Genomic DNA, 26,983 nt, shown 5'->3' with positions numbered 1-26,983 from the left:
AAGCCCATCTGGCCTTACTAATTATGCCCGGAGCGGTCCTCCAGAAACCGGGTCCAAGCCTTCATCGAACTCGGTTAGAAACCCCTAACCTTAGCCAACCTTTCTGGCAATAACGACTGAAAAAAACCCCGACTTTCTCCAATTTGATTTAAAACTGCTCCCGGCTGGTTTCTTGGACGGTCCCCCCCCCCCCAAGGCCTAGTGCTATTTGAACGGGTAACAAATCGCCCCCTCTTTGCCCGTTCCATCCTACTCCTGATTCTGTGAACCTCTATCGTGTCCCCTCTCAGTCACCCTGTGCAGATTTCACAGCGCTCTGCACCAGTTTTGCAATTTTAATTAAAGCACATGCATTTTTAAAAGCACTTTGTTGTTACTGCAGCGAGGAATGGAATTAGGAAGCCCTGGATGTTTACTTTTGTTCCAGTCACCCAGCAAAATAATAGTCTTGGAAGCATCTTTTGTACGGTTATATTGCATCCATGTTTTCTCATCTTTCTGATTTACAAGGGACAATAGATGGGACAGGTGTTCCCTTTCGGTTATTACAATAAAACTCTTCCTCTCTCCGCCTCCCGCTGTGTACTTAGCTAATCTGATATAGCTTGGGCTCTTTACCCTGTCCAGCCCATGGAATGGATCTAGCGGCACTGGAGCATCTTCCCCCCCCCCCCCCCCCCCCCCACTGTTTCCTCTATATTGAATTTGACTTTTGGGCAGCTGTGATCCCTCCCCGAGCTCGCTCAGCCATGACAGCAGCTGTATGTAAAACAGCAGCGGCCGCTTATATATATGTACACACACACACACACACACATACAGGGTGCTGGGAGCAAGGGAGCGAGGCTGCAGCCTATCCTCCTTGTCCTGAGGTGCCCGCCGAGGACGCAGCACTTTCTGGTAACAACCTCTGATCTCCAGGGGGTGGCTTTGGAGCGGCCCCAATCAGAGTTGCAGAACTGAGCTTGTAAGCTCTTCGGGCAGGGCACCAAGCCATTAGTTTAGAACTGATCTTGCCCCGGCGCCAGGACTGTAAAGGAGGAATTATAATTGATGCTTGCTGCCATGAAAGTAGCAATAATAAAAGGTGTCCTGCGCCGTTGACCACAAGGCAAGGCCTCCCTGGGCCACAGGATTAAAAACTGGTTTGAGAAGGGATTGTTCTTAATTCTTTCATCACATTTTCTTAATACACATTTGTTACAGGAAGGAGGATGACTGATGGCCTGATGTTCCTGTACGTATGGGCCAGCCTTGGAGGTGAGAGAGGTTAATCCCCTCTGTGGGTTCAAGAAGCAGGGTCAGATTTTCCACTGGGCAGAGAAGGCAGCCGCCTAGGGGGCGCCCTGGGTCTGGAGGGTGCCAATTAGTGAGGGGAAGCAGGAAGTGCCCCATGCACCCCAGTGCTGCAGCTTCAAAAGAGACCTACCTCCCCCCCCCCCCCCCCCCCCCCGCCGCCAACCCTCCTGCACCCAGAGGTGTGCCCGAGGCAAATACAGCCCTGACAATAAGATTTAACAGCTCAGCAATGTAATGCACTTAGGCATTGTTTCAACCCGCTGGCATTCTCAGCCCCTGCGCTCTCTGCGTTTTGCTGGCGTCTCCCTGATCCGCTTACCTGATTGCTGTGTTCATGTTGTCCTTCACCCCCTCTTCTCTCTCTCTCTCTCTCTCAGTTTCAGCCTTCTCTCGCTCTGACTGCCTGTGCTTTGAGGGTTGCTGTGAGGAAGGCTGGTTCCAGTATCAAGACGCTTGCTACCAGCCCAGTTCCACAAAGATGACCTGGGAAGAGGCTGAGGTATGTTTGCATAATATTATCTATAGGGTGAGATTGGTGGGCCGAGAAGGGGGAGAGGGTCCTGGGTCCCCACCCTTTGGATTGGGGGTGTCGATGCTGTTATGGTAAGTCCCATTCTCCACACTTTAATTTTCTGTCAGCCTGGGGGTGCCGCCATGCGCGGTGGCAATCCAGGTTGATGCCTCCCGGTTCCACACCCTCCTAAGGTTAGGCCCTGCGGGCCGGGTAGCATGATGGGAAAGAAACACTTTCGTAGCCTCCTGGCTACCGTTCGGTGGCAATGGATCTTTAAGCTCAGGCTGTCTTCCCACCTTGCTTTCCCCGGCGGTTACAAATCACCTTAGTGCCTGGTGACTTCACAAGCGGGGAGAGCACGCAGCTTCGAGCTATGCCATGCAGCAACAGCCACGAGGGTAAGAAGGCAAATCCAAATGGGAAACGCTGCCATTTCAGGTAGGGTGGATGTTCTTTTAAATCTTAAAAAGAGCCAGGTAGAGAAAAGAGGTGGAACGCAGGCTCTCTCTCAGGACCAGCTTTGAGAGGGGGAGTCGCAGTGCGGGAACAGCCTTGACATTGCCTACCTGGAGGGGAGTCATGCGACGTCATCCAATGTGGTACAGATCGCAAAGGGGTCACAACCAATCAGGAAGTTCGTTCATTTATTTAAGCATCACCCCTCCCCCCACTCTCCAGGGTTTTTGGGTTTGTTGTTTGTTGGTTTGTTTTTTATTTATTTATTTATTTATTTATTTAAGGGTTTTTATATACCGCAGCTCATTAGCAAACATCACCTCGGTTTACAATGAACATTAAATTAGCAACAAGCTTTACAATCCAACATAATTAAAATGATACATCGCTGATAACATTGAAATTATAATATAATTAAAATAAACTGAACTAATAAACTAAAATAATATCTATAATTGCTTGGAAGAACGGACATAACTTGCAATCCTCATCAATGAAACTAAGGCACATAAACATAATCTAGGCACGCAAAGGAAAGGAGAAAATCTCTCTGCATAAAAACATCCACACGTCCCCTTGACGTCAGGGAGTCATAGAGGAGTGGGCTCTGTCACAACACTCGCTCGACTGGCAATGTCGAGGAATGCACGCATCCCAGCAGAAACTTCATGCCTTCAGCCACATCTAGATCTGGGTCCCTGCCCCTACCAAGAAGCCCCTTCCCTCTGGCATGTAACTCCAGATTGTGAGGTGAGCTTCCAGTTCCATCTTGGCATTGATCTTCTGGCATTTTCTGCCTCTAGCTGAGCCCCATACCGATTGTAATGGGACTTGGCTGCTATGGCGAGTTATCCTGCATCCGTCGGAAGTCCTGTGCTAGGAATTCTTCCTTATCGATCACCGTGAGCACCCTATCTACTGAAGCATTCATCGCAGTGTCTGCTGGGTCATTAATATTGCTTCATGTACACCCTGTGCGTGACATTTTGTCCATCAAATCCCCTGGCTGCTTTTGCCTAGCAGAGACCTGGTTGCTAAACACAGATTTAGATTTGCTGAATCAGATTTGTCCCTCTAGGTATTGTCTATTCTCTCAAGCATGTCCTAACTGTGGTGGTGGTGGTGGTGGTGCCTTGATGGGAATGTTTCAAGTCAATACAGATTAACTCTATTCTTCCAACGGAGTTAATGAATGTTTCATCTACAATTGCTAAATTGTTAGGAAACTAGAAAGCTACATAGTACCAAGACGTTTACTCTTGTCTAGTTTCGACACTATTATCCAAGGTTTTCTCATCCTCTGCCCGCCTGGTTGTTTATCTGCTAATTTATCATTCCTGGTTGAAACCCTAGCATCTTTGCATTGGGACCTGTCCCATGCTCCAGGACTTGGTGATGTTATCCCCCCTATGGATCATACTCCGCTTTCATCGTCTATTGAAACTTCTCCTTTGTCGGTGTCCGGCCTGGGATGGGAGCAATGGATAAATATTCCCATGCACAAATACACTCATACCCTCGATTTGTTTTTCATGAGCCCTAGTGATTGTGTTAAAGATTCAGTTCAAATTAGTCACCAGGGAATACCATGGTCTGATCATTATCTCTTAAATATCGTCTGTAAGTTTAAGGAAGGGAAACCCTCTACCATCAAGTCACCAAGAGAGGTTACATTGATATTAATTGCCTTAAGGAAGAACAACCCCCACCCCCTTTTGTCTGAAATACCAAACTTTATTGTTGCAAATACAGTAGACTTTTTTTTTATTAAACCAGCCAAATCTGCGCCATGGTATCCAAGCTCTCTGAGACTATTAAACCAGCAGTTACGGTGATGTGAGTGGTATTGGTGTACAAAATCCCTCTTCTAGCTCCAAACTGCGTATTACCGAAAACCGGCAGCTTACCGGGAAAAAATGAATAGTACTCCAAAGCAGTTTTTCTCCCGCAGAATTCGTTCTGCCAGGACTAACTCCTTGGCGTATTGTCACATAGTAAAAAGTGTAATATCCAAATTTGCCAATCTGAACTTGGGTTTTGAGGGCAGTCGGTCCAGGTGCCACCACTGGAGCCTTTTTCTCAAAAAAGGTGGTGGATATTTATTTATTTATTTATTTATTTATTTATTTAACATTTTTTTATATACCGATAACCGTTTGCACATCGTATCGGTGTACATTTAACTCAAAACATGGTAGGCAGAGCCTTTACATAGAACAGTAACTATAACAATTAAAAGTTGCAAGGCATAACAAGAGCAAAGGTATTGCGAAAGAGAAAGTAAACAATAATTATAATAGTTGTGAACTAATGTACAGTATATTTACAAGAAAGAATATTTACAAGAGAGTCAGGCATCTGGACAAATGGATTTCATACATTATATGGAGGGAGTAGAGGTAGGGTAGGCTTGTTGAAAGAGCAGAGTTTTTAGTTTCTTTTTGAATTTTGGTGTATCTGCTGCAAATTTGGTTCTGATACCACATTGTCGCCTACCATAGTCCCTCTTGTTGATGTAGTTTGGGACACCTTCATTTCTGTTACAAAAAAGGTAAATTGTCCTTCCTTTGGCCACCACAAACTCCTCCGCATGTCCCCTGAATCCCTGTTCCACCTCACTGATCGAGTTAATGAGGGAAGATATAAGGGATTCAATCACTGATCTTGTCAACCTGTCACCCTCCTCTGGAACTCTCCCAGATCTGCTTAAACAGGGCCCTCTTCTTAAAAAAAAAAGGCCAAATCTGGATTCCTCTGATTTGGCCAACTTCAAGCCAGTTTCCTCTTTATCCTGTTTAGAGAAGATAAGAGAGTCTATTGTTCACACCCAGCTATTCACGTTGGTTGAAAATCATGCTGTTATCGATAGATTCCAACTAGAAAGCTACATAGCACTGAGACTTTTACTCTTGTCTAGTTTGACAGTATTATCTGAGGTTTTCCTAGTGGCACTGAATATGTTTTGCTTCTGGTAGACATTTCTGCCTCTTTCAACCCCATCAATCATATTAATCAAGGCAGAAATCTTTGGTTATCCCTGGTGTGGTCCTTAGCTAGTGTGAGTCCTTTTCATCCAACAAGACTCAACAAATCCAACTGGAGAATTTCTATTCACCCTGGGATGCGGTAACAACTGACGTACCCCAAGCATCTGCCTTGCCGGCAACCCTATTGGTAAAATGTTTTTCCTGTCTCAGTGTAAACTACCGAATTAATGCCGATGACATTCAGTTCTTTGTACCTTACAAATCCTCCTGGTCTCATACCTTCAAATACATATGTCTGTGTCTAGATTGTGTTAACCGATGGCTCTTCCATAACATTTGGTTCTCTGATTTCAGTTAGTCTCATGTTGCTCTTTTTAAATTAATTCTTCTGACCTTTGTCCTAGTTTCTTTTGGGCCAATACAGTAAAATTGCGGGAGAGCAGGCAAGTGCCCGCTCTCCTGTGCACGTAATACAGTATTTTAATTTATTAAAATTAGGGCCAGCGGTAAAAAGGAGCGGTGGCTGTCAGCGGGTTTGACAGCCGACGCTCAATTTTGCCGGCATCGGTTCTCGAGCCCGCTGACAACCACGGGTTCTGAAACCGGACGCCGGCAAAATTGAGTGTCCGATTTTCGACCTGCAAGCCTATTTCAAAATTTTTTTTTCTATCTTTTTTTTACTTTTTTTAACTTTTGGGACCTCCAGAGAAATTAGCGCCTACCTTTGGGTAGGCGCTAATTTCTGAAAGTAAAATGTGCGGCTTGGCTGCACATTTTCCTTTCTGTATCGCACGGGAATACCTAATAGGGCCATCAACATGCATTTGCATGTTGCGGGCACTATTAGGTTCGGGGGGGTTGGACGCGCATTTTGGACATGCTATTACCCCTTACTGAATAAGGGGTAAAGCTAGTGCGTCCAAAATGCATGTCCAAGCATGGGTTAACAGTGCGCTCCGCCGGAGCGCACTGTACTGTATCGGCCTGTTTCTCTGGACCACTCCCCATGTGCTTGTTGAGGTCCCAACTATCCGTTATTGCATCAGCAACAAACAGTAAGGTGTGGCCAGGAGGCTAAATCCTGTTCTCTTTAGATATCTGCAGTTAGCCTTTCTGAATAGTGGCTCTCCAGTATCTCAGGACTTGTTTTGTTGCAAACAGTTTTTTGTTACAAGCAGACTAAGAAAAATGGCAAATATATTCTCAGAACATAGACCTTATATTAAATAATTAAACTAATAATATCAGTGATTTTCTCTGCTTCATTCCTGTTTATCGTGGCACAATACTCTTCCGCACACTAACTTCCTCCTTAAAATAATTTCCCACAGAAGCACAAGACATTTGTATGGTCCTTCAGGCTCCTATTCTGGTTGGACTGGATTACTATAACTTCTTGTAGGTGAGATTATCTGCAACTGTGCTGTGTTCAGTTCAACTAGTGCAGAATGCCGCTGCTCGCATTTTGATTCTCTCTTAAATATTGACTGAAAGTTTAAGGAAGGGAAACCCTCTATATGCAATCCTTACCATCAAGTCACCAAGAGAGGTTACATTGATATTGATCGCCTTAAGGAAGAACAACCCCCACCCCCTTTTGTCAGAAATACCAAACTTTATTGTTGCAAATACACAGATACATGAACATATAACTCCCACCCTATGTGAGCTTCCCATACAATGGCCTATTTTATATAAGCTCACTTCCATCATTTTCAAGCTTAAATCATGGCGATTCTGACTGCTGGGTGAATTCAGTTCTCCAAGTTTACAGGTTCCCTTGATCCTTGACATCAGAGGGTAAGAATCTCTTGGAACATAAGAACATAAGAAAATGCCATACTGGGTCAGACCAAGGGTCCATCAAGCCCAGCATCCTGTTTCCAACAGTGGCCAATCCAGGCCATAAGAACCTGGCAAGTACCCAAAAACTAAGTCTATTCCATGTTACCATTGCTAATGGCAGTGGCTATTCTCTAAGTGAACTTAATAGCAGGTAATGGACTTCTCCTCCAAGAACTTATCCAATCCTTTTTTAAACACAGCTATACTAACTGCACTGACCACATCCTCTGGTAACAAATTCCAGAGTTTAATTGTGCGTTGAGTAAAAAAGAACTTTCTCCGATTAGTTTTAAATGTGCCACATGCTAACTTCATGGAGTGCCCCCTAGTCTTTCTACTATCCGAAAGAGTAAATAACTGATTCACATCTACCCATTCTAGACCTCTCATGATTTTAAACACCTCTATCATATCCCCCCTCAGTCGTCTCTTCTCCAAGCTGAAAAGTCCTAACCTCTTTAGTCTTTCCTCGTAGGGAAGTTGTTCCATTCCCCTTATCATTTTGGTAGCCCTTCTCTGTACCTTCTCCATCGCAATTATATCTTTTTTGAGATACACAGTATTCAAGGTGCGGTCTCACCATGGAGCGATACAGAACTTCCTTCAATTAACTTGGCACACCTTAACATTACGAGGGACAGGGCGTTCTCAGCTGCGGGTCCTATCATCTGGAACTCCTTATCTGATTTTATCAGATCCTTGGAATGTAAGAAAGCTTTACAACCAAGTGCAAAAACAAACCTGCCCTCTCTCACACCCATTTTCCCCTTCCCTGCCTGCCATATTTCTTATATACATCAACAAAAGACAGCATTGTATAGGATCTTGGCACACAAACCGCAGCTATCAGAGTGTTCTGATCTAAATGGAAGTGAAAAAGAATCAGAAAAAGGTAACTTTGGGATTTCAAGTGGGTAACAAGTAGGCCCTCCCACCCTTCTCCATGGTATCTAGTATAGCTAGAGCATGGTGTGAGCTTCCTAGCAAGCCCTGATAATGAAAGGCAGCAGGAATCCCACATTGCATGGAAGATTCCCATCGCAAGACGTCCTGCCTCTTTAGCCTACATTAAACGCACTCTGGTTTCATGAGGGACCCCCTCCCCAAAGAAAGGTCTTGGCAGCTTGAATGTGTACGAAAGAAACACAACTCAGACTCCAACCTCTTCAGAACTGCAAGGATCAAGCGCCAGTTGACTAAAAAGCAGAGACTTCATCTCCAATCAGCTGAAGCTCTCAGTGAAAAAGTCTGATACGTCACGCATATCCAGCATAGCTCTCTGCTTCAACGGCAGGGGAGAAAGACAGATACTTCACTTTCAATGCATATCCAGCATAACTCTCTGCTTCAATGGAAGGGGGAATGAAGAAAAGTGGATCTATATACAGACAACAACCAAGGACTGAATTACATAGTATGGGTAAACAAATAAGCATGGGTGTAACTTGCTTATTGCAGCGGTTACTACCCCTAACTAATTAAGCTAGATATTTCACTTAGATGCAGCTCCAACACTACTCTCTACATTAATGGTGGGGGTGGAAGGGAAATAGAACCAAAAGGCTACTAAGAGCCAAGAGTAACAGATAAGTATGAGAGAAAAAAAAAGTGCGAAACTTGCTGGGCAAACTGGATGGGCCAGGTTCTTGTGGCCTGGTTTGGCCTCTGTTGGAAACAGGATGCTGGGCTTGATGGACCCTTGGTCTGACCCAGCATGGCAATTTCTTATGTTCTTATGTTCTTATGGTCTTCTTCTGCCGTCGTTTCTATGTTTCTAGTAGAGAAGCTCTCCAACTTCATGCCCTACTTCTTTTTTTTTTTAATTTATATGTTATTGAATTTATACAAATCCATAAAGGAAAAACAAGAAAATACAAGATAGCATAGATTTATCCATCTTCACAGAAAAAAAAAGAAAACCTCCTCATCAAAATACATCGATAAATTCATAATTCACTCTTACTCAAGTCCACATTGAGCGGGGAGAGAAAGCCACACAAAAGGCAATAGCTAAAATAATGTATTTTATTTATTTATTTATTTAACAGCTTTTCTATACCGACATTAAAGTACACATCATATCAGTTTACATAATAACAAAAGATGGAAAGTACAAATAACAGGGGAGGGGGAGGTGGACAACCAATAGGCAAACAGTATGAGGCTCCATAACAGCAGACCTGACAAACTAAAATAGAAAAGAGAAACGGGAAAGATGGAACATAGTTAAGAAATATAGAAATATTCAAAGTTTACAAGGTTACTCGATTTACAAGTTTCCATGTGGTTCTGAGAAGATTATTTGATTTACAGAATTGTTTTATAATGATTACATAGGGTTTAATAGGAATACAAATTTTATAAGATTAAGTAGGATTAACTGTTCTGCTAGAGGTGGAGGAGGGGGGGGAGCAGCAGGACTGCGGGTTAACGAGATTAGTCCGGGAAGGCCTGGTGAAAAAGCCAGGTCTTTAGCAATTTTCTGAATTTAAATGGGCATGGCTCCAGACGAAGGATAGGGGGGGAGGGAATTCCAGTGCTTAGGGCCAGTGATAGAGAGGGCATGGTCCCTTGTGGCTGAGAGACGGGCTTTCTTAAGTGAGGGGACTTGTATGGTGCATTTGAGGTTCGTTCTGGTGGGGCGGGCGGATTGTGTGTGTTGAAATGGTTCATTGAGCCATGAGGAGTTATGATTGTAGATAGCTTTGTGTATGATGGTGAGGGTTTTGAACAGGATACGTGATGATATGGGGAACCAACGTAGGTCTTCGAGGATGGGGGTTATATGGTCTGATTTACGAGCTTTACTGATTATCATCGTAGTCGCATTTTGAAGTATCTGGAGAGGTCTGATGGTGGAGAAGGGGAGGCAGTAATCCAACTTAGATGTTAATGTAGCTTGGATGAGTATGGAGTAGGGGCTTGAGTTTTTTTTATGACCATGAGCTTATAAAACCTCCTTTTATGATGGAGTTAATGTGGCTCTTAAGGCTCAGATGTAGTTTATAAGCAATAAGGGAAAGGGAGGAAAGGGTAAAATTTAAATCATTCAGTATAATCCACCCTTAATGTATCCCGATATCATCTCAGGACTTGTCCAGGATAAATGTTTCTAAGCAAAGAGGGTCAAAACCCACAAATTTACTATTCTGAAAGGAAACAAAACATTTACATGGAAATTTAAGAAAGACGCATCACCTTCTCTTTTAAGGCAAGAAATTGCTTTCTTCTCTTCAGGCAATATTTAAAAAAAAAAAAAAAAAAAAAATCTCTTTATCTAAGCTGAAGGAAATAATTAGGGGTAGATTTTATAAATCTACGCGTGCACGTACTTTTGTTCGCGCACCAGGCGTGAACAAAAGTACGTGGGATTTTATAAGATACGCGCGTATCTTATACAATCCGGGGTCGGCGCGCGCAAGGGGGTGCACATTTGTGCAACTTGCGCGCGCTGAGCCCTGTGCGCGCTGCCCGTTCCCTCCGAGGCCGCTCCGAAATTGGAGCGGCCTCAGAGGGAACTTTCCTTCTACCTCCCCCGCACCTTCCCCTCCCTTCCCCTACCTAACCCACCCCCCCCGGCCCTATCTAAACCTTCCCCCTACCTTTGTTGTTAAAGTTACGCCTGCCAGCAGGCTGCTGGTGCGCCATCGCCTGACCCGGGGGCAGGTCTGGAGGCCTCGACCACGCCCCCGCCACGCCCCCTGGAACGCCCCGAAATTCGCGCCACCCACCCGACATGCCCCCCTTGCGAAGCCCCCAAGTCCCGGGGCTTGCGCACGCCGCCAAGCCTATGCAAAATAGGCTCGGCGCGCACATGGGGTTTTTTAAAGGGTTACGCGAGTACCTTATGCGCGTAAACCTTTTAAAATCCGGCCCGTAATGTTACCCTAGCTGGTACTAAATCAATAGAGGATTCCAGAAAGGCTGACGCGTCCGGGCTATCCTGCCTGGTTGCCTCTAAAAGCCCATCTGAATTAGCTCGTTGCTTTGGCAAATAATAAATATTAGATAAGCATGGAATTTAATCCTCTGGAAAACTCAAAATATATTTCAAATATTTTTTTAAACATCTCAGTAGGAGACAACAACCTTGTAATAGAAAAATTCAAAAATCTTAGAATTGTACTATGGATCGAATTTTCCATAACTTCTAAACAGTCATGAACAAACAAACTATCTTTTATGGAGGATATTCCCACATTTTGAACTGATTTTAACAGCCCATTAATATTACAAATAGAGCTTTCCAATAGCTCAAGACGTTTAGCGTGCTCTTCAAGCTTCACTCGTTCAGCTGGGAAAGTGGACATCTGAGATATATTTTGGGTTAATGTCTGATCCAATTTAGCTACCATCTTCCAAATGCCTTTCAGTGTAACCATATTAGGTACCTCCATCACTGAGAAATGTACCGGTGGTGCTGATAGAACAATAGGTAAAGAAATAGAAGACGAGACTTCAGACATGGTGGTAACAACTCACTGCTCTGTACTCAGTGCAACTGGCTTGGGATTTGATTATTCCCTGAAGTAAGATGCAAATCAGGATCTGGGGAGAGCCCAGATGGTTGTGTTGGAGGCTGAACAAAGCCAGGACTTAAAGAAAACCTTGGTCACAGAAGTTTCAAAACTACTGTCCAAAATTGACATATTAGCCAAACGATGAATGTGTTCATCCATGGGCCCTCTCAGCAGTCCCGAAATCAGAGAAGAGGCAGTTACCTTGCTCTTTCTTTTCTTCCCCATCATCCTTTGTTGTCCGTACCTCTGACTGTGTATGTAAAACTGCCCCCCAAAACCTACCCCACTCCCCAAACCTCAACCCGAGTTAGAAGTGCCCCCTCTTACAGAGGTATAAATAGTAAACTTGCATATTGGTCTCTCTCTCTCTCTGCCTCCCTCTCCTATTGAGAAGGTGGCAAGTGCTCACTGTAAAGATCCTTCCCTTTGTGAAGCTTATCTGATCCAGTGCTAGCAGCCGCTACGTTTTAATAAGACATAAAGGTATTGGCCCAAACGAACCCCTCGTTTGTGTCTTTATCCTTTTCATGTCTGACAGTAATATTAGTTTCTTCTAATATTACCTAAGGCAATACCTTGACATCTCACATAAGCGAAGAACTCTGACAGAAAGGGGGGGGCAATATTTCAATATGATTTCTGTATCACTCAGTTTTGGTAACCATCTGGCCCTGGGCTTTTGCCTGACGGTAAGCTCATAATAGCCATAGACAATTCTAGTTTAATAGGCACTATCCAGCTGCTCTTTTTGCTGCTCACTGGGTGTGGGAAGGGGATATTATCCAGAAAATATTTCATTTATTTTCAGGAGAGCTTGCTTCACTTTCTCCTTCCCCTTCCTCCGAGCTTTATCATTCTCCTCCTCCATCCTCTAGGATAAGTGCAAAAGTCTGTCGAAGGACTCCCACCTGGCCTCCGTGCACAGTGATGAGGAGAACAACTACATCTACCACCTCATGGGGAAGCTGAAGTACTCCAAGAACAACGAGGCCTACTGGCTCGGAGGGAGGCGCGACAGAAAGGTGAGCTACAGGGCGGCCAGGTGCCCTGCTTCCTACAGGACTGGCCTGCTTTAATAAATTGTCCTATGTCCTGCTTGAACCAGAACAGGACACACAACAGTCCTGTTTTTCAATCTGGCCAGACATGGGAAAAAAATTCAGTCAAAGTTTGCACATGATACATGTGAGCAGAACTAGAATATTTTTAAAAGGGGCTGCATTATCATCCCACCCATTACCTACCCCTCCATGCCATTGTCCCTTCTACCCTTTCCCCCCCCCCCTCCATCTTCCTCTCCTTTCTGCTCCTTCCTCTCTCTCTCCACCCACCATTCCTAGGATCCTCTTCATCTCTTCCCTCCCTTTTCTATTTGTCTCCCACCCCCTCCCAAGGTAATTGTCTATCACCCTTTTTTCTCCCCCGGTAACCTCTCCATCTCCCAGTTCCTTTAAATGTATCTCCATGTTCCCCACAATGTTTCTTTCATGACCTCCTTCCCCTCCAGGGTCCCCTTCATCTTCCATCATCCTTAGATTCCTCTCCAACTCTCTGCATCCCTTAGGATCTTCTCCATTTCTCCATCTCCTCGCTCCTCCTCAGATCCCTCAGACACCCCACTCTCAGCTTCCTCCATGTTCTCTCAGTTTCTTGGGGCACAGAGTGGAGTACTGGAAAGCCAGCAGGGCAGGGAAAAAGTGTAGTTTATTTAAATTTATATAACCATCTTATCTTATGTGGAACGGAGCCACCTCAACTGTGTGTTTAAGAAGGGCATGTATAGTACATCCACCCAACTAAAGGTTCTCTCAGGGGTGGGGAAGGAGAGGCTGGCAGAGAAAATAAAAGAAAGAATAAATAAAATGAACACATAATATTACTATTGCAAGTAATATAAAGTAAAATCAGTGTATGCACATTTATATAACACATTTAGATTCTTATACTCTATAGGAAATAGAAGCGCACTCATCCTCCAATAATCCATGACAATGTCAGGGTGACTGGAAATCAAAAATTCCCAGGCATTGAGCATGAGGGATTTTTACAATCCTTAGTTTTAATTGTTGGTGTTATTTGATGTGTCTGCTGTTTTGAAATATTTTATTGGTGTTTGGGAAATTTTTAAAAATGTGTACACAAGTTTTTAATTGGATATATTATTTTATTCATCAGCTGTTTTAAAATGTTTGGGGTTTTTTATTAGTATTATTTTACTATTAAGATTGATATTTTATATTTCTTGATTGTATTGCTTGGTATATGAGGAATGGTGATATTTCTGTTTTTCCATTGTTGCACTGCATACAGAGTCTGGCTTGTTATGGTTTCCAGTTCAGTTTTTGTCTGCAGGTTTCTATTCAGGGGCATTGCTAGGTACCTAAAAGATCCAGGGTACAGACTCATCATCTCTCCCCTTCCCTTCTCCCCACCCGAGATTTTGATAATTAACTCATCATGATCAACAAGCATCCCCCCTTCCCCAGAACAATCTTGTAAAAACTCATAATTGGACAACACACCTTAAATATTCAAATTTAAATGATTTATATTCTACATGTCCATGCAGCTGTCATCAGAGAATCATCCAATATGACCTGTGTCAGGGAAACTACCCAGTTAATTTGATCCTGCCAGGGGTCCCATGGCTTTCTCCACACCCACCTCTTACCTCTGTCGATATGGAGATAAGGCACCGCTACAAACATTTTGCACCATTCTCTACAAAGTGCTGGGCATGCATGTCAGTGGCATCTCTGGGCAGAAGGACTTTCTATGCAACAAAGAACCCTGGCCAGTTTCAACCATCTCATAAAACTACCACTAAAGTTATTCAGTAAATGTCTTCTCTATGGAAGTGAAGTCTGGGGTCTTATAGGATAGGACAGAATCCCAATATAAACCCTGCACCTCAAGTTTTACAATACCTTGTTTTCACAGAAACTCCTTCAACAAAGGATGCAAAGCAGAATCAGGACATTTCCCCTTACCACTCATCATAGAAAAATAATCATCAGACTCTGGAGTCTCCTCACCGTAGCAGCAACACATTAGCATGCCTCAATAACATTGCACAATAATTCAAAACTTTGCAAAAACTGTTCTTAGAACCTATAGCAAGCCTGCCATACCATGACACAAGTACTAAAGAGAATACCTAAATATATATATATATAATTATATACAGTGGTCCCTTGACTTACGAACTCAATTGGTTCCAGAGGGCTGGTTGTATCCCAAGTTGGTTGTAAGTCAAGACTATTTTTTCCATAGGAAATAATGGGAAAACCAATAATGTATTCTGAACCTCCCAAAAGCAGCCCTTACCTAACCATTTCTATAATAAAAATGGTTGTATGAGGTCATTAATTACCAGAAACACCAATACTTCCCTAGTGTACTCACCAAAAGATTATAAAATGTGCCTAGCCTACCAGAAACAATTTCACCTCCTCCACCAGTTCCTTTACGATATCTGCATATGGACTCTCTACCTGGGTAAAATCAAGCTAGGTTGAAAGAACACTGCACAAATCTCATCTTTGGTTGAGTTTCCTCACTCCGAAGGTCATCAAATCTTCACAAGAGAGCATTGTTCTGTTTGTACGCCACACTCTGAATGTCAAAGTGGCCCCTATTCCCTACACTAATACCTAAACCTCACCTCGAGTTACTAGGTTGGGCCTCCCTTAGACATAAATACCTATTACTGTGAAGGCATTATGGTTAGTCTCTCTCTCTCATTATGGTTGTAACTCGAGATCTGTTCGTAACTCAAAACCAGAATTTTGGTCGTAACTCAAAATTTGTTTGTAACCCAAAACCTTGAATGTTGGTCGTAACCCGAGTCGTTCGTAACCCAAGGGCCCACTGTATATATAAAGCTTACATTTCCAAGGGATCAGTCTGTGCTATCGCATCCAGGAAGAAATCTCTCTCTTTCTCTCTCTTTATATACTAAAAACTGGCAAATGCTTTGGAGAGATGCCCTATTCCTCTGGGTATTTTTATCAGTTCCAAGCACAGCTGTGAGTGTCCTGCTAATCTTCCCTCTCTCAGGTTTTTGGTACCATACAATTGTTTACTTTTCCATCTGGGAACTGCTGGCACTTCAGTTCGCAGATTCTTGCCTGTTTGTTAGCATTTTTTTTAGCATTTCACAGTGCAAAAAGGTAAATATGATTTCACAGAGAGGTTGGCTTGGGGTCTTCAAACTAGTCTCAGTTAATTTCCATTATACACACCCACAGGCACTCTCTCACTCACACACACAGAGGCACTCTCTTTCAATCTCACACACTCGCACATATACAAACACCGAGACTCTCACACACACTCACACAGAGGCACTCTCTCTCACTCTCACTCTCATACACATATACAAACACCAAGACATTCTCTCACACACACTCACACAGAGGCACTCTCACTCTCATACACATATACAAACACTGAGATACTCTCTTACATACACACACAGAGGCACTCTCTTTCAATCTCACACACACACACACACACACACACACAGGCACTCTCCCTCACTCTCATACACATATGCAAACACCGAAACTCTCTTTCACACACGCTCACACAGAGGCACTCTCTCTTACACATGAATACTCACACTGTTATAGGATTATTTCTAACTACTGATGAACCCAGAGCCACACACAGACAGAATGTACATAGGCATATAAAACACTGATTCTGGGCTTAGCCAACTTAATGTACACATGTGCAGACACACAGAACTGTTCCGAACATCTGGTTCCTCACTGCTTGCATAATTACATTTCTGCTTGTATAGTCCCCAACTCTTTGCTAATGTTTACAGCAAAAGGGAGGCTTCTCTCGTGTATTAGGACTGTGCCCAAACACAAAGTTCTGACCTGCTTAATTGTAGCACCAGAACTGATGATAAAACAAGCGATTGGTTTTCTCCACTTAATATGTTTATTGTAAAGCCTTTGGCTGAATTACTTTTTGCTGTAAACCGAGGTGATGTGCTTTACGTGCCACAGTATATAAAAAACTTATAAATAAATAAATAAATAAGATTCCTCCTGCCTCAAGCCGTTTGCTCATTCCCACCGTATGCATCTGCCACTGTTAGATTTCTCACAATCTGTATAAAGGGGGGGGGGGGGGGGGCAAAGCTGAAAGGGATTCAGAATCAACACAGACCTCAGACCACGGCAGGACAGACAGATCTCTTGGGTCCTTGTTTTCAACAGTAAGCTCTGGTTCTTTATAATTCATACATTGTTAGGACTTCTCTGTAATAGTTGTTATCTGCACTCAACCAGTTAGCAATTCCCTTTGTATGTTCCTATAAGCCAATAATAAATCCATTATTATTTATTTTATTTAATTTATTTATTTTAGTTTTTTCTATACCGGCATTCGTGAGAGTATCACATCATGCCGGTTTACAATAAACAAGGGTGTGATGAAAGGTGTAGTAAACGAAGTAGATAACAGGTGCTGAACAGTTACAATTACAATAAAACAGTAAATAACAGGTGCTGAACAGTTACAGTTACAATAAAACAGGGATAAGTACAACTTGGAGCAGAGAAGTGATAGGAACATTAACATAATATATTAACCAACTTTGACGAGGTACATTTACAAAGATTTGGCGAGGTACATTAAAAGAGATTATGTTATTTGCTGGGTATTGTCCATCTGAACTTATTGTAGATTTTTTACGTGGAGGTAGGTAGTGCTAGGAAGTAATGGTTTTCTGCATATGGGTAGTTATTGGAAGATGGTTAGAGGTGAGTTACTTTTACCTGGCGCCGAGGTGTTTTGTATGTGTGAGAGAATATTATTAAGGTAAGCCTCGTCCGTTACTAATGCAAGCCCTGACAGTCACAGGTATCCTAGTCGCTGTCTGACTAGACCCTAAACACACACACATAGGCACGCTCTTACTTACACGGACACACACACGGACACACAGAGGCAATGTCTGGATTTCTGCCTCTTCCTCGGCCGCTGACTGCAGCAAACGCCAGTGGCCCTGCAGGTCCTTTACTTCAGCCGTCTGCTGCAAGGAAACGTCAGTGGCCACCCCCCAGGACCTCTCTTACTCTGCCGGCGGCTGAAGACATGGAGTCTCGGGGCGCAGGACCCACGTGCCTAGTGCTAACGATGCCCCTGTTCTCTCTCTTCTGTATTTAGTGAAGGTCTGTCTGGGTTCTGCATATCTGACTGAGGCGAGGTATCCTGCTGGCGTGTAGTTTCTGTGCAGGGATCTATAGCAGCCTGGCTTGTTCTGTTTTCCCTATTAGGAGGTGTATTGGTGTTTTAGGGCCCGGTATAATATTTATTGTGCTGCTTTTTCATGGGTAAGGTTGCTGCTATTTGAGTGCTGGCAGTTAGTGCTGTTTTGGTATGGGAGGTTTACTATGTTATAATTGTAATTTAATTTATTCATGGCTTTCTGAGGGCTAAGCCCACACCCAACATGCATCACTTCAGGCCTAATACCATATGGGTTCCAAGTGTCATTTGTGCAGGGTTTTCTGGTTGACACCACAACAGGGTGTGTAAATATATGCAGTTGTTGCCGAAGTTGTTTTTACCTCAGGAGAGTGCACGATGAATGTCCTTTTTCATGTAAAATCAGTTCTTATAATGCATCACTTTTAATTGTGTGTGGGGAGGGCCAGGCATGGGGGATGGGACACAAGGCTGTAAGGTTTACCTAGGGTGCCTAACACCCTTGCACTGGTTTTGATTGGGAAAACCAATAAAAATTAAGCATTAAAAAAAAACAAAAACAGAACGAGGAGGGGACAGCAAAGTAATTGCTCGCATAGAGCAGCAGAACAGCTAGTGCCGGCCGTGCAGGTAAGCTGCAGAGACGGCGCTTATAACCCTTGGAGGAAAAATGGTGGGGGAAACAGCTCAGTTGGCTGCAAATGAAGATTTGGGGTGCCGTAGCCCAACAAAGGCCGGTTCTGATTAAGCTGGAAGCCCTAAGGAACAGAAGGAAAAATAAATGCGAGACTCCATTTCCATGCATGCAGTGGGCAGAACCAGGACTGGATCAGCCAGTCTGGGTGGACCCGAGGGAGGAGGTTACTCTATAGGACCCTGGCACAGAACAAGCTTTGAGGTCTCCTTCAACCACAGGCCGGCGCGTACACTGCCCTTCCTCTTATCGCTCTCTCTGCTCTCTCCCCCCCCCCCTTCTCTCCCCTTCTCCTCACCCCTCCACTACTTCTCCTCCCCATGTCCCCAGCACACGTTTGCCTCTAACACTGGATCAGCACCTAAGTTTTAAACCCCACATCAAAGCTCTCCTAAAGGGAGGTTTCTATAAACTCAACATCCTAAAAAAACTCAAACCCCTCCTCCACACCCACGATTTCCGCACAGTCGTTCAGACCACCATGCTCACGAAACTAGACTATTGTAATTCCCTGCTACTAGGACTCCCTGCCTCTACCATCAAACCCCTTCAGATTCTACAAAATTCCATGGCCAGAATCATAACCGGTACGCGAAAAAGGGACCACATCACCCCTACACTAAAGGACCTACATTGGTTGCCCATATCCTTCCGCTCACAATACAAAACCCTCACCATCCTTCACAACTCCCTACATAAACACAACCACATCTGGCTTGATGAAATGCCTCGTTACCGCTCCTCCGACCGCCCCACAAGAACTACCCATACAGGCACCCTCCACACCCCATCCCTCAAAACAGCACATTCAGCCAACACCAGAGGGAGAGCCTTCTCCGTCGCTGACCCCACCCTCTGGAACTCCCTCCCCGCCCTCCTACGCCAAGAGACATCCTTTCACAACTTCAAGAAAGGCGTCAAGACATGGCTTTTCCGACAGGCATACCCTGACGCAAACCAAACGTAATATCCCTTCTCAGCTCCGATCACCGATCTCCACCAGCTCCCCCCTGCTCGACTTTACACCCCCGCTCCCCCCCCCTCTCAGTTCCTCCCGGCTTGACCATCTACACTCCCCCATTTCGCTGGACTTATCCTTTTCTCCTCCTTCCCCGCTACCCCTCGATTCCTCGTCACCCGGCTGCTACCCTATCCCCCGGTTCCCCCCCCCCCCCTCCACCCCTCCACCTCCCCCCCTTGATACCCTTTGAAGAATCTATTTCCCAGTGTTTCTACCGCCTTTGCGACCTTTCGATTCTTCCGCAACTCTACTTATTTAAGTGATAGCTTTCTTAAGTCTTCTGTACATTTTCTCCCCCTATTTCCACTGTATTTTCTCCCTTTTAATTCCTTTTAACTATGCTTCTCTCCCCTCCCTCTCCTCATCCCCCCTTTCCCACACCCCTCCTAAACCCTTACCCACCCTCCCTTCCCTCGCTCTCCCCCTCCTCTCCCTCCCCTTTCTCCCCCCTAAATCTCTGCTCCATTGGTTCTTTTTTGTAATGCTTTTGTACTGTTTTTATTTTGTTCATTTTGTTTTCTTTATTCTTTTTGATTAGTAATATTATATTATATTGTTTATAATGTTATATTGTTATATTGCTATATTGTTTTACTGTATCTCATCTGAGTTCTTTGTAAACCGGCATGATGTGCTTCACAAATGTTGATAAATAAAAGTTAATAAATAAATAGAATAAATAAATAAATAAAACACTGCTTGGGATGTTTCTGCTGCCAACAGAAGAATCCGCACGAGTTCACCTGGACTGATGGGTCAAAGTGGGAGTATGCGAAGCTTGCAAAGAACGAGCCGGACGGCTCGCCCCAGGAAAGTTTTGTGGGCTCGTTTGAGGAGCACATTGGTAAGGGATGCCTAGGGTGTGCTTTCTCTGTATGGGGCATTTACAAGGCTCTCTAATCCCTCTCCCCCTTTCGGGGCATACAGGTATAACGACTCCCTGGCCGAAAGGGATGACAGTGGGAGAACTGAGCAGAGGGGAAATGTCACGAGCGGGGGAGGGGGGGTTGGGCTTGATGGACCCTTGGTCTGACCCAGTATGGCATTTTCTTATGTTCTTAGGTATGGAATGGCCCCCTCTCCCTTGCTTTTTTTCCCTAAAGAAATCCGCACTGCGAGCCCCATAGGAAGCAAGAGCCCGGCCTGTCGCCGCTGACCTCCCACCGAGTGCTGCCCACCCCCTTCTCATTTCCCAGAGCTTCCTCCCGCCGCCCCTCCCCCGCTGCTGGTTAGAAATATTTACCCTTACCGGGCAGCTTCGGCTAAACGAATGGAGAAATGAATATTTGTTCGTGTATCGCACGTGTGTCGGAGTGGGGGTGTACGTCAGGGAAGAGAGGACTCTGTGTTCCCATGTGTGTTTGTGGGGGGGGGAGGGGGGGATATCCGTGCAAGGCCTATGTACGCACGTGTGTCTGGGAAAGCGTGTGAAGGCAGGCGGCGAGAGGGGGCTATGTGGGGGAATAAGAAAGTGGTGCATTGTATGTATCTGGGAGGATGGCGGGGAGCTTGTGACTATCTAGGGGGGGTGAGGGAGGGGGGAAAGGGGGTTCTGTGTGGCTGTGTCGGAGAGGCAGGATAACTTTCAAACGAACGTGCGCGGCGGCGTATAAAAATGCCCACGGCCGCGAGCAGGTGCACGCATGCACTTTACGACGTGCGTAGCTCCGCCCTGCGCGTATGTAGGCGCACGCACGAATACACGCGGCGCGTCGAAACCATGGGTATCAATGCACTGAACGCACCTACTTTTCCTACCCCTTTTTACGTCTGAAAGTAAAGTTGGACTTAACGCGCGTTAAGTCGGCCAATTTTAAAACGTGGGCGGAAATGAAATGAATCGGTTTTACCAATTAGTCCACCAGTTCCCCCAGGCCTCCCACCCGGTGGGCACGTTTAACGTTGCTTACGCCAGATAATCAGCAGGGGTGAAAATACACAAGTAAATTGGCAAATGTAGGCACGTGAGCGCCTTTTAAAGTAGCAGCTTCTGTGCACGTTGGCCTTGCTTTGGAACGCACCTTTTTCGCGCATATTTATGTGCGAGTGAAAGTGAAAATACGCATGTATACCGTAGATGCTACTTATGAACGTATAATGCTAAATTTTACGTGCATAGACATTTTGAAAATTCACCCTTTAGATTGCAAACCCCCTCAGGAAGGCACCTATCAAGTCTGCCAAAATCTCAGATTTGGAAATCCCAATCCAAATTAGTACGAGGAATGTGTGAGGCATGTGTCAGGGGTCTGTTTCTTTGAGATGCGTGAGTGGGAGGGGGATCGGAGTCGTTCGTGTCTGTGGAACCTATGGCGCGCGGTGGGGGGGTTAGCGTGTGAGATGTACGGGATGCAGCCCCGTGCACTGTGGGTGGGAGGCTATTGAAGACCAGGGTTCACAGGGTGAGGAATGGAGGAGAGATTCCCCTCCCCCCCCCCCCCCCCACCACCCATCCATGCCCAACCAGGCTCCCTCCTACTGTGGCTAAACCGCGTCTCTAGCATCTGGCTCTTGCATTAATCTGTCGAGGCTAGCGTCTGCAGCCCCAGATTAATACAAGGTTAAAACGTATCCTAAATCAGGCTCGATGCAAAAGAAGGGGACTCGTTCAAGGGATCCAGAGTTCGTCTCTTCTAAGACTGGATGGCTCAGGGGCTGGGTACTGGGTCGCAGAGCCTGTCACCTCCGGGACTGGGTCACTCATCCCCCGAGCCTGTCACCTCCGGGACTGGGTCACTCATCCCCCGAGCCTGTCACCTCCGGGACTGGGTCACTCATCACCCGAGCCTGTCACCCCCGGGACTGGGTCACTCATCCCCCGAGCCTGTCACCTCCGGGACTGGGTCACTCATCCCCCGAGCCTGTCACCTCCGGGACTGGGTCACTCATCCCCCGAGCCTGTCACCTCCGGGACTGGGTCACTCATCACCCGAGCCTGTCACCTCCGGGACTGGGTCACTCATCACCCGAGCCTGTCACCCCCGGGACTGGGTCACTCATCACCCGAGCCTGTCACCTCCGGGACTGGGTCACTCATCCCCCGAGCCTGTCACCTCCGGGACTGGGTCACTCATCCCCCCGAGCCTGTCACCTCCGGGACTGGGTCACTCATCCCCCGAGCCTGTCACCCCCGGGACTGGGTCACTCATCCCCCCGAGCCTGTCACCTCCGGGACTGGGTCACTCATCCCCCGAGCCTGTCACCTCCGGGACTGGGTCACTCATCCCCCGAGCCTGTCACCTCCGGGACTGGGTCACTCATCCCCCGAGCCTGTCACCCCCGGGACTGGGTCACTCATCCCCCCGAGCCTGTCACCCCCGGGACTGGGTCACTCATCCCCCCGAGCCTGTCACCTCCGGGACTGGGTCACTCATCCCCCGAGCCTGTCACCCCCGGGACTGGGTCACTCATCCCCCCGAGCCTGTCACCTCCGGGACTGGGTCACTCATCCCCTGAGCCTGTCACCTCCGGGACTGGGTCACTCATCCCCCGAGCCTGTCACCTCCGGGACTGGGTCACTCATCCCCTGAGCCTGTCACCTCCGGGACTGGGTCACTCATCCCCCGAGCCTGTCACCTCCGGGACTGGGTGGCAGAGGGGACCATATTCTGCTGTGAAAAACAACCTCGGGACCTAGTGGCCAAGCGTATGCCTAACCATCTCCATTCATTCCTTTCCACAGATGGTTCTATCACCTGGAATGGCTACACTGACAGTTCCACCTTCTCATATATTTGCAAAAAGCCCTTACGTTAAGTGAAGAGCACCCGCACCTGGGATTTAGACCCTCAAGACGTGCAGTGAGACGGGGGGGGGGGGGGTCAGATCTGGGTTTTAATGTGTTTTATTTTATTTTGAGTATTTTTTGTATCATTTTTGTCTTTTTATTTTGTTGTACATCACTTTGGAAGATTTTATTGTAAAACCTGGAAAGCGATTCATAAATTTTATAAATGATAAAATAATAGAAGGACTAGGGGGCACTCCATGAAGTTAGCATGTGGCACATTTAAGACTAATCGGAGAAAGTTCTTTTTCACTCAGCGCACAATTAAACTCTGTAATTTGTTGCCAGAGGATGTGGTTAGTGCAGTTAGTGTAGCTGGGTTCAAAAAAGGTTTGGATAAGTTCTTGGAGGAGAAGTCCATTAACAGCTATTAATCAAGTTGACTTAGGGAATGACCTCTGCTATTACTGGCATCAGTAGCATGGGATCTACTTATTGTTTGGGTACTTGCCAGGTATTTATAGCCTGGATTGGCCACTGTTGGAAACAGGATGCTGGGCTTGATGGATTCTTGGTCTGACCCAGCATGGCAATTTCGCATGTATGTATGTATGTTTAAATAAATAAATAAATAATGCAGCCCTGGGTGATCTTCAAAAAAAATCCACACATCCTCACCCCCACCCCCTCTTTTGAGTATGTATTTTTTATTAAAAATATCGAGGTCCATGTTCAAAAACCATTTAGACTGATAACTCACCTCTTATATGACTAACTCATGGATGAGCAACCAGACCTGTGCGCCATTACAGAAACATGGCTCAAACCTGAAGACACGGTCCTCATCAATCAACTCCCCATACAAACCTACGACATTTTCTCCGTCCCCAGATTGAAAAGAAGAGGAGACGGCCTGCTACTCGCTGCCAATAAAAAACTTGGTTTGTCATTACACTCAACTATCTCCTCACTTTCCTTAGAATTCTCAATTTTCAAATCCTCTCAGTTACAAATAGGCCTTATTTACGCCCCCCCGGACGTCTTGATGCGGACCCTTCACCTTTAATAGAATACATTGTAAAACATATTAACATTGACTCACCGACCATTCTGTTAGGAGACTTCAATCTCCACGTGGACGCCACTCCTCGCTCCTCCAATTGCGAATCCTTCCTCAGCTTCCTCAGCTGCATGGGTTTCAAACAGCTAATCAACGAACCCACCTATAAAGCAGGTCACACGCTAGATCTCATCTTCATCAACCAGAGCTTTACTCTAGCGTCACATATCGATTGTCTGCCAATTCCTTGGTTGGACCACAAGCTTATCTCTACTTCCCTCCGATACCTACATTCAACTCCCTCGGTAACACAGAAATCCACAGTCCAATTCAGAAAGCTATGCAACCAGGAAACCCTCAGCTCTCACCTATCCTCCAAGTTATTCCACATCGACCCTTCGGATGCTGACACTGCGCTGACCTCTTGGATAAAAATCACTAACAAAGTGGCCGATGCAACCTGCCCGCTTACAACCAAAATCATCAGTGACAACAATGACAAAAAAAACCATGGTTCACGCCACAATTAACAACTTTGAAACGTAAACTTAGAAAAAAGGAGCAGAATTGACGAAAAAAACCCTCCTCATCTAACTTATCGGCCTTTAAATCACTCATGCACAAATACAGGATCGACATTCTTCAGACAAAAAGAGACTTCTACTCTCAAAAAATCTATCACTTCATCCACGAGCCAAAAGCCCTCTTTTCCCTGGTCTCATCGCTCACCAAACCACCTTCTTCAACGATCCCAGATGACAAAGCTGCCACTAAAGCTTCCGAACTTGCCACATACTTCAAAAATAAAATAACAAACCTACTCGCCTCCCGTACAAGCAATAAAGTTCCTACCCAACATCATTCATGCTCTCCTAATCTACTACTCAGCCCAATATATCCTCAACTTTCCTCAGCCTCCTCGCCAGAAACGGCCCGCTTAGAGGATTTCGAGCTTACATCTTCTTTAGAGATTGAAAACCTTTTAAAGAAACTCAAGCCATCCTCACACCCTCTTGATGCAATTCCAGCTAACCTTCTCATAACCTGCGCTAAAGACGTCGCTAAGCCTATCACCCAGATCATCAACGCCTCTCTATCACAGGGCCTGGTCCCTGACCCCCTCAAACTTGCCATCTTAAAACCCTTATTAAAAAAAACAAATCTCTCTACAGATAACCCAGCAAATTTCCGCCCGATTGCTAATCTTCCGATCATTGCCAAAATCCTGGAAAGAATAGTCAACAAACAGCTCTCTGAATTTCTTGAAAATAACAACATCCTCTCCCCGGCTCAATTAGGCTTTCGCAAATCCCGCAGTACCGAAACTCTTCTTTTATCTCTGTCAGACAACATTCTCATGAATCTAGAAAACAAACATCCCTGCTTGCTCATCCTCCTTGATCTTTCGGCCGCCTTTGACACGGTCAACCATGATTATCTCATCGAAAGACTATCCGAGATCGGCATCAAAAACAAAGCTCTAAACTGGTTCAAATCTTTCCTCCAGAACAGATACTACAAAGTTAAGATCAATAGCAAAGAGTCACCACCGTTCAGTTCCACATTAGGGGTCCCTCAAGGCTCTTCGCTATCCCCTACGTTATTCAATATCTATCTTCTCCCGCTTTGTCATCTCCTTTCCAATCTAAAGTTAACCCATTACTTATATGCAGATGACGTCCAAATCCTTATTCCTATCACCGAATCACTTCAAAAGACCGTACTTTTTTGGAACTCCTGCCTCCTCTCCATTAACAAACTCCTGTCTAACCTTAACCTGATACTCAACACTGACAAGACAGAATTCCTCCTGATCACTCAAGATGGCACCCTTCCATTGAATAGCTCTCACCTTCCATTGAATAGCTCTCACCTTACGCCGCTCCCAGTTCTTTCCCCACGGGTCAGAAACCTTGGGGTGGTCATGGATAACCATCTGAGCTTTTCTGATTTCATCAACACTATGGTTAAAGAGTGCTACTACAAACTCCAAGTTCTAAAAAGGCTTCAACCCCTCCTTCATTTTCACGATTTCAGGTCAGTGTTACAATCCATCATCTTCTCGAAAATGGACTACTGTAATTCACTGCTTCACGGTCTCCCAGTCTACACCCTAAAGCCTCTTCAACTGTTACAGAACGCTACTGTTACGATCCTGCCCACGAGGAGTGCGGGCAGGCCCTCACCTTCACGCGGCTAGTCAAGCCGCCGACGCTGCTGCCGCTGCCGCGGTCTCTCTGCGGTGTCCGGGCTCCTCCCCAGCTGCCTTCTCCTCCGTAGGCTCAGCGCATGCAGGGATAGGTTTTCGGGGGTCTCTCCTTCCACGCATATCAATTGTTGAACGAGTCGCTCAAGGACCTTTTAGTACTCAGAAAATAGAGCAGTCAATAACTAGATGCCCATATAAGGCTTTTATCTGATTTTGGAATTACAATAACATTTGCCTTATGCCACTTCATGTTGAGTAACCTAGAGCTGTTAACTTTAGTGTAGAATTGAGCCGGTCACATGCAGGCACAAGGCCCAGGGTGTTTCAAGAATTCTGGTAAGATGTTATCAATCATAACCAGCAGCTTTGCAACTTTTTCCAGTTCAGTGACTTCAAAGGGATGAAGGCTGTGGTGCTCTGCAT

General features: G+C 45.4%; 1 protein-coding gene across 1 annotated transcript; it reads left to right on the top strand.

The window, feature by feature from the left end:
* Window positions 1-852: 852 nt before the first annotated feature.
* LOC115078651 (snaclec rhodocytin subunit alpha-like) lies at window positions 853-23,375 on the top strand. The gene is made up of 6 exons (XM_029581599.1): window positions 853-900; window positions 1,207-1,260; window positions 1,677-1,798; window positions 12,497-12,643; window positions 20,288-20,408; window positions 23,247-23,375. The coding sequence occupies exons 2-6, from the start codon at window positions 1,215-1,217 to the stop codon at window positions 23,318-23,320; spliced, it is 510 nt and encodes a 169-aa protein (XP_029437459.1). The 5' UTR covers window positions 853-900; window positions 1,207-1,214; the 3' UTR covers window positions 23,321-23,375.
* The last annotated feature ends 3,608 nt before the right edge of the window (window positions 23,376-26,983 follow it).

This window comes from Rhinatrema bivittatum, chromosome 16 (genome assembly GCF_901001135.1).
Source record: "Rhinatrema bivittatum chromosome 16, aRhiBiv1.1, whole genome shotgun sequence".
Taxonomy (NCBI): domain Eukaryota; kingdom Metazoa; phylum Chordata; class Amphibia; order Gymnophiona; family Rhinatrematidae; genus Rhinatrema; species Rhinatrema bivittatum.
Note: the sequence above shows the minus strand (reverse complement) of the source record. Positions and strands in the feature narration are given on the sequence as shown.

Bases quoted from the DNA above. Each gene is read 5' to 3' on its own strand.
- LOC115078651 (XM_029581599.1), top strand. From the start codon at position 1,215: ATGACTGATGGCCTGATGTTCCTGTACGTATGGGCCAGCCTTGGAG. The intron at 12,644-20,287 runs GTGAGCTACAGG...TGCTGCCAACAG, and splicing joins GAGGGAGGCGCGACAGAAAG to AAGAATCCGCACGAGTTCAC. The intron at 20,409-23,246 runs GTAAGGGATGCC...TCCTTTCCACAG, and splicing joins CTCGTTTGAGGAGCACATTG to ATGGTTCTATCACCTGGAAT.